Here is an 8376-nt window from a genome sequence, read left to right as displayed (position 1 = left end):
ACCCTGTCCCTGAGCCCTGAGCTTTTCAGCTCAAGGCTACCACCCTACCCCTTGAGGGACAGCCCCACTTACAGTTTTCTGGTGATTAATTAGAGATAAGACTTTTGAGTGCCTGGCTGGTTTGAACCTCGACCCTCACATCTCAGCCTCCTGAGGAGCTAGGATTACAGGCATGAGCCACAGTGCACAGCTTGAGTGACTGCTTTTTTTTTTTTTTTGGCCAGTCCTGGGCCTTGAAGTCAGGGCCTGAGCACTGTCCTTGGGCTTTCTCAAGGCTAGAGCTCTGCCAGTTGAGCCACAGCATCACTTCCAGCTTTTTCTATGTATGTGGTTCCAAGAAATCAAACATGAGTGCTTGTGCATGCAAGCACTCTAATAGGCCATACTCCAGGCCTGAGTGATTGTTTTTTGATAACAATTTTTAAAAGATTTTTGAGAAGTATGGAGATGGCACCATATTTTGAACTCATTCACTGCATCATCAGACAAGCCTAAGCTACTCAGAAGGCTATTTGAGGCCAATTAACCAATATCTATATAAACATATAGATGTATATATGCATGCACACATGCATATATCCACATGTACATGTGTATATGTATATTTATAAACACATACCATATATGCATACACATACATACTTTTAAATAATTTTGTTATTGTCAAGGTATTATACAGAGGGGTTACCCTTTCATAAGTCAGGTAATGAGTACATTTCTTTCTTTTCTTTTGGACAATGTCACCCCTTCCTTCACTTTCTGCTTTCCCTCTCCCACCCCTGCCCACAAGTGACTTACATAGGTCATTTTCCACATAGTGTCTACTGAATAGCATGATTACATTTGTTTACCCTTCCTCCCTCCCTTCCCACCCCACCCCTTTACACCTAAAGCAAAAACAAACACCACCAGCACCACCACCAACAATAACAAAGAAAAGAAAAGAATGTTTCCATTTTCTGGAGTTGGTTTTAATAACTAGTTTTTTAAATGTCAGAGACGTTACACCTTTGGGTTCCTCTCCTAAGGGTACCCCCCCCCCCCGCCGCGCTTTGGTCTCACTGTGGGTGAATGCCTAGAGCCCTATATAATTTATCATATCCTGGTATATTTTAGCTCTAGCTTCCTCATATGAGAGAAAACATGTACCTTTTCTCTCTTGGAGCTTATCTTACCTCACTTAGCATTACTTGTTCTGAGTCCATCCACTTCCCTACTTCCCTGCAGATGGCATAATCTTATTCTTTCTATGGATGAGTAAAATTCCATTGTGTATATATAGCACGTTTTATCGATCTACTCAGCTGGTGTAGGGCATCTGGGCTGTTTCCATAACTTGGCTATTATGAATAGTGCAGAATGAACATGAATGTGCAAGCGTTTTTATGGTATCTTCACTTGTGATGATCTGGGTAGACTAAGAATTGTATGGCTGGGTCAGAGGGAAGATCTATGTTTAACTTTAGGTGTTTTTTGTTTTTGCAAGTCTTGGGGTTTGAACTCAGGGCCTTGGGCTTTCTCAAGGCTAGCACTCTACCACTTGAGCCACAGCACCACTTTCAGCTTTTACTATGTGTATGATACCAAGGAATCAAACCTGGGTTTTCGTGCATGGTAGGCAAGCACTATACCACTAGGCCAAACTCCTGACCCTAATTTCAGTTTTTTGAGGAACTGCCAAACTGCCTTCAGAGTTGCACTAGTTTACATTCCCACCAACAGGGAAACCTAGAGTTCCTCCCCCCTCACTCCTGCCAGCATTTGTTGTTTGAATTGAAGATGTTGGTCATTCTAACTGGGGTGACATGGAATCTCATTGTTGTTGTTGTTGTTGTTGTTTTTTGTCAGTCCTGGGCTTGAGCTCAGGGCCTGAGCACTGTCTTTGGGCTTTCCTCAAGGCTAGTGTTCTCCCCTGAGCCACCATACCATTTCTGGCTTTTTCTATGTATGTGGTACTGAGGAATTGAACCCCGGTCTTCGTGCATGCTAGGCAGGCACTCTACCACTAGGCCAAACTCCCAGCCCTTCACTGTTGTTTTGATTTGCATTTCCTTTATTGCCATGGCTACTGAGCATGTCCTCATGTGTCTATTTGACATTCTTACTTCTTCTGAGAAGTTTCTCTTTAGCCCCTTTGCCCATTTATTTATTTGTTTATTAGTCCTGGGGAGGTAGGGGAGGGCAATGTTAATTTTTTGAGCTCCTTGTATATTTTGGATATTAGGCCTTTGTCAGATGCATTGCTAGTGAAGATTTTCTCTCAGTCTGTTGGCTGTCTTTCTACTTTAGTAACCATGTCTTTTGTTATGCAGAAACTTTTTAGTTTGATGTAATCCCATTTCACACACACACACACACACACACACACACACACACATATGTTTAAGAACTATGTATAAAACTCCTGAAAAAAATTAAGAGGAAATCATTACATTCAAGAGTGTTTTTTTAACATAAATAGACAGTTATCAAACATTCTTTTATATAAAATGTTTATTCCAAGTAAAAATTCACGTAATGGATTACATGTAAGAAGACAATTATGGGCAAGATAAGTAAAAAACTTAATATATACTCTTGTTTTATTATCAAAATGTAAAAGCCCCAAATAGTTTTACATCGTGTACTTGAACTGAAAGCTGTCATTCCGGTCTGGTAATAACCCTGAGTCACCTGTTACCCACCTACTTCCACACTCTGCTGGATGAGTATCACACACTTCGTTGCACAGTTATTTCTTGAACTCATATCACCTTATGTGTTACCATTCTGGAAATTATTCAGTGTTTTTATTTTTCATAACTACAAAGAATCATAATGCTACTAAGCACCATTGCTAGTGGTTCACACGTGAAATCCTAGCTTTGCTCATATAGGGGGCTAAATCTGGAGGCTAAAATCTAGAAGATTGAGCTTTGATGCCAGCCTAGGAAGAAAAGGCCTCAAGAACCAATCTCTAGAATACCCATCAAAGCCAGGAACTGGAGGCTTAACCCTGTAATCCCAGCTACTCAGGAGGCTGAGATCCTAAGATTGCTGTTCAAATTATGGATAGGAAAGTTCTACTTCCAATCACCCACCAATGGTAGAAATAGAAGTAATAAAGCTCCAGCCTTGAGCAAAAATGCTCTGGGATAATGACCAGGCCCTGAGTTCAAGCAAGCCCCACTACACACACACACACACACACACACACACACACACACACACACACACACACACACACACACACACACACACACACACACACACACACACACACACCCCAAACAGCAAGGCTGGAAGCATGGCTCAAATAGTAAAGCATCATCTGAGCAAGTGCAAGGACCTGAGTTTACTTTCTAGTTTGATGTAGTAATCCTATTTGTAATTTTAAAAGCTAAGTATAAAAACTCATGGAAAAATTGGCCCTTGTAACTTTTACAAAAGCAGGAGTCTTGCATCTCAGTCCAGGGAGAGGCCAGATGTCTACAGGAATCTTTGTCATCTGACCAGCAGAAGGACCCAGCTCAGGGAAGTCTGCCCCTCCTGCAAAAGGCCTGTGTTGACATAAATCTCTTTGTCCAGCACCTTCTCAGAGGAACGCATGAGTGCACTAAAAAGAACCACAAGGAGAAGAAAAAGTAAAAGCTAAGTTCTTGCCGTAGCTAGCAAGGAAGTCTGGTAGGAGTGAGGCCACAGAGCAAGGCCAGCTTGAGGTAGCCCCCAGGGGCTGGCCTGGCAGAAAGAGATCCTACCATCTGGAAAGGAATATAAGTTGTTCTCTGCAGAGCCACTGTGTAGGGTGTGTAGGGAACTGGCTCTTTCCACCCAGGCTGCCCTACCCTCCTGCTAGGTTCGTCGGCCTGCTCTGCCCACTGCCCCTGAGCTGCTTTCCTGGAGACTGTCCACCTTCTGGCCCTGGTGATCCACAGGCTGGGTTTCCTTTCCCTGCTGGTCCTCATCTGAATCCGACCCAGATTCAGACTCGTCATTGTAGAAGTGGATGGTGGCTTGCACTGGGAAGCTGGCCAGCACTCTTTCGCCTGTGCTCTGCAGGTATTCTTGACGCTTTGACATGGGTAAGTAAAGTCTGATGTGTCAAACAAACAAACAAACAACCTCGTCAGTCATCCTGAATTCATGCCAGAGGTGCCTGTTTCCTAGGAGCTCCCCTTCCCGTTTCCTTTTCCCTTTTTACCCCCTTCTATGAGCTTTGGGTTTAAGACACTGGACTCAGGCTCTAGTGGGGCAACACTGTAACCCAAGCTACTCAGGAGACTGAGATCTTAGGATTGTGGTTCAAAGCCAGCCTGAAAATTTATGAGGCTCTTTAATTGACCAGTAAATTTCCAGAAGCAGGACTGTGGCTCAATTAGTAGAGCTCCAGCATGGCTTGAAAAAGCCAAGTGAAAGCACAGGGCCTGAGTTCAAGTGCACAAAAATACTGGCACAAACATAAACTATTTATGGGCCAGGAGTTTACCCTAGTGGTAGAGTGCTTGCCTAGCATGCCCGAAGACCCAGGTTCAATTCCTTAGTATCACATACATAGAAAAGCCGGAAGTGGTGCTGTGGCTCAAGTGGTCGAGCTCAGGTGTTGTGTGTTTCAAGTGGAGCGCTCAGACCTTGAAGTCAAGCCCCAGGACTGGTTTAAAAAAAAAAATATATATATATATATACACATATTTACTATTGGAGAATATAATGATTTTTCACCCTGTTGAAAGTGAATACAGTTGTATCAAAAGGAAATACATATTATTGGGAAATCGCATGTTTATTACCTTACAGGATGCTGAAATCCAAAGGCTCCCTTCGATCCCAAAGTTTGTTGCTCGTCCCCAGGTTCGTGCTGTGAAGTGACATACAAACAGTCAGAGATCGGCCCAAAGTGCCATCTTGATTTTTTGGGGGGAGGGTGCTGGTACTAGGACTTGAACTCAGGATCTGGGCACTATCATTTAACTCTTTTGCCCAAAGCCACTTCCAGTTTCGGCTGGTTAACTGGAGATAAGCCTCCCAGACTTTCTTGCCTGGCCTGACTTGAAATCACAATCCTCAAATCTCAGCCTCATGAATTGTGAGGATTATACATGAAAGCTACTGCCTGGCCCCACTGAGGAAAATGTCTCAGTGGTCCCCTTTTCGTTCTTAGACAGAGTAGAAATGTATACAAGTTGGTTGCTGTGTTTAAGGAATGTGTTCTCTTAGGATGCAAAGAATAAATTCAAGCAGAAAGGCTTCTGGCCTATAACCTGAATATGTCTCTAGGATTAAGAGCATCAAGTGGGAAATAGCCTTACTCAGGCTTTTTAAAAGGCCTTTGGCCCTTAAATTTAGAGCTGGTTGTAATTTTGATCTTCTTGCCAGGAGTCCTGCCCACCTCCACTCTCAATGGATTTTGTGGAGCCTAGGAATTCTCCGGCCTTGTCAGGAGAGGGCGCCATTGAGCAATTAGTTTTTCCAGCTATTGGGGACAGGGCTATATTGGCATTGGCTGAGCTGATTAGCTGAGCTGTGGAAAGAGCTTACAGTGGGTTAATGGGACAGAGCTCTAAAAACCTCATGGAATTTACATTTGAATGCCAAAGAAGGAATTGTTTCTGTTATTTAGATATTAAGTTAGAGCTCAAGTAATAAATAGAGTGCCAGCCTTGGGCAAAAAAGCTAAGAGACAATCCCAGGCCCTTGAGTTCATACTTCAGTACTGGCGTATACATTAAAAAAGTAAATAACAACAACTGAATTAAAACACGACATTCAGGGGCCGGGAGTTTGGCCTAGTGGTTAAAGTGCTTGCCTGGCATGCACGAAGACCTGGGTTCAATTCCTTGGTACAACATACATACAAAAAAGCCGGAAGTGGTGCTGAGGCTCAAGTGGTAGAGGTCTAGCCTTGAGAAAAATCCAAGGACAGGGCTGGGAGTTTGGCCTAGTAGTTAAAGTGCTTGCCTAGCATGCATGAAGACCCGGGTTCGATTCCTTGGTACCATATACATAGAAAAAAGCCGGAAGTGGTGCTGAGGCTCAAGTGGTAGAGCTCTAGCCTTGAGAAAGTCCAAGGACAGTGCTCAGGCCCTGAGCTCAAGCCCAGGACTGGCAAAAAAAAAAAAAAAAAAAAAAAATCCAAGGACAGTGCTCAGGCCCTGAGCTTAAGCCCAGGACTGGCAAAATAAATAAATAAATAAAAAAACATGATATTCAGATTAGTTGGATGAAGTGAAGATCTACTTTCCTACACCATAGGAAGTAAGTAATCTACTTTTGTACACCATATGGTAAGTTTTTTTTTACCATAACAAATAACTGCACATGAGGCCATACACAACATGTGTTACATAACTGCACCATTCTTTTTTTTTTTCTTTTTTTTTTTTGCCAGTCCTGGGCTTGAGCTCAGGGCCTGAGCACTGTCCTTGGATTTTTTCTCAAGGCTAGAGCTCTACCACTTGAGCCTCAGCACCACTTCTGGCTTTTTTCTATGTATGTGGTACCGAGGAATCGAACCCGGGTCTTCACGCATGCTAGGCAAGCACTTTAACCACTAGGCCAAACTCCCAGCCCCTGCACCATTCTTTCTATTCAGAATAACTTCAGTGTTTTAAGTCGTTTAAAAAACACTGGTGCTCATGCCAAACTACTCAGGAGGCTAATATCTGAGGATCACAGTTAACAGACTGAGCAGGAAAGTCCTTGAGACTCGTATCCAATTAACCACCAAATATAAAGCCAGAAGCGGAGCTGTGGCATAAGTGGTAGAGTGCCACCCTTGAGCAAAAGCTCAAGCCCCAGTACACACACACACACACACACACACACACACACACACACACACACACACACCAGTCTGTATTTAAAACCAGAACTTCAATAAACCATGACTTCAATAAGTATAAAAGCAATTAACTTACCAACGATGCCGGGTAGCAAAAGAATCAGAATGGCAATTCATTTTGCCCACAAAGCCCTCCACTTGAGTGTATTTGCTCAGACAACATCAATTATCCCAGGAGTGCTTGCTGACAGGGTTAAAAGGACTTTAGAAAGGGCCCAGTGGCAGGTGGGGACTTTTAACTGCACTTCTGGGCACTTCAGACCGGGCTCTGTCCCTGTTTGCATGGTGGCACCAGTCCTCTGCTAATGGTGCACTCACCTTTCCTCTAAGGGGGCAGACAATCTTCCTCCCTCTCCATCTGCTGGTTAGTGCAAGAAAACCCAACTTGGAACCGTTCTCCAACCATGACCATGGCACAGCTAGGAGACTCACCGAGTTTTACCTCCCTGACCTGGATGGAGGCACTTGTGGGTTAGGTGGCCAAGGAAAGGACAGAGGGAGGAGATTTCCCCTGTCCCTTTGGTTTAGAGAGGGTGCCCCTTGCTGGCTTGCGTGGTTCAGGTATCAACACCTCCACTTCCCCTTACCGGACTCCTGGTTCTGGCCAGCTCGGCATGGGTGGGTGTCAGCATCCAGGGTCTCCAGGGAGCCGGGCTGGCACTGGAAGGCAAAGCCAGGACAGGATCAGCGGTCGGCCTGTCTGCTGCCTTTCTAAGGCCCTCGTGTGACTCGTGCTCGGGCCTGGTGTCCCTTCTGCTCCAGGGGCCCCCACTGCTTCCTCCTGACCTCCCAGAACTCCTGTCCTCCAACTTCGGATACTTTTATCCCAGATGGCAGCCCTGCTCTGGGCCGCGCGCTCCAGGGAGGGTTTCCTAAGCGGGTGACTTGGTTACCAGCTTGGGACTGGGTCCCCCGGCTCGGTGGAGGATCCTGACTCTACTGAAGTGCACGGAACTCTGCCGTGGGAGCCGGAGGCCGGCAGGCTGCGGGGCGCAGGCGGCCCCTTCCCTGCCCACCCCCGCCGCCGCCACGAACTTCATTCCCTCATCTCCGCCGTCCCGTCCGTCCGGGAATGGTGCTCAGTTCGCGGTCACCTTCTGCAGCCGGGGCCCTCGGGGACCCGCGGCGCGGAAGCGGCTCAGGTGGCCGTGGCCGGGGGCGCGGCGCCCCAGCCGCCCGCCGCGCGCCTCCCCGGGGACGGCCTCACCTCTCCGGCCCGGGCGGCGGCGCGGGGCCGCGGGGGTGGTTCCCGGGGCAGTGGCAGGGGCGCCCCCGCGCCTCCGGGGCTCCGGCCGCGGCCTCGGGTCCCATGGTGCCCACGGCGCTCGCGCGCTCCGGCGGTGCCAGCGGCCGCCCCGCCCGAGCGATCGCGCTCACCTTCCCGGCGCCGCCAGGTTCAGAGCCGGGGCGGGGCGGGAAGCCGCTCGGGGAAGCTACCGAGGGGACGGAGGAAGCCGAGGATGGGGTGGGGACGGGGAAGGCAGTGGGAAGGGCACCGCGGGGCGGGCGCGGGGGGTGGAGGTGCGGAGGTCACGGCCTGTCGGGTCCGGGGAGGGGAC

The 8376-nt window shown here is 47.2% G+C and overlaps 1 protein-coding gene across 1 annotated transcript; it reads right to left on the bottom strand.

Moving 5' to 3' along the window:
• Positions 1–3544: 3544 nt before the first annotated feature.
• On the bottom strand, positions 3545–8208 carry Ripply3 (ripply transcriptional repressor 3). The gene is made up of 4 exons (XM_090333737.1): positions 8025–8208; positions 7405–7477; positions 4767–4834; positions 3545–4072 (listed from the first exon to the last, which is right to left on the bottom strand). Exons 1-4 carry the CDS (start codon positions 8126–8128, stop codon positions 3832–3834), a joined length of 486 nt encoding a protein of 161 aa, XP_090189863.1. The 5' UTR covers positions 8129–8208; the 3' UTR covers positions 3545–3831.
• Between the last annotated feature and the right edge of the window lie 168 nt (positions 8209–8376).

Source organism: Megascapheus bottae, chromosome 1 (assembly GCF_031878675.1).
Source record: "Megascapheus bottae isolate mThoBot1 chromosome 1, mThoBot2.hap1, whole genome shotgun sequence".
Classification (NCBI taxonomy): domain Eukaryota; kingdom Metazoa; phylum Chordata; class Mammalia; order Rodentia; family Geomyidae; genus Megascapheus; species Megascapheus bottae.
This window is presented reverse-complemented; position numbering and strand designations above follow the sequence as displayed.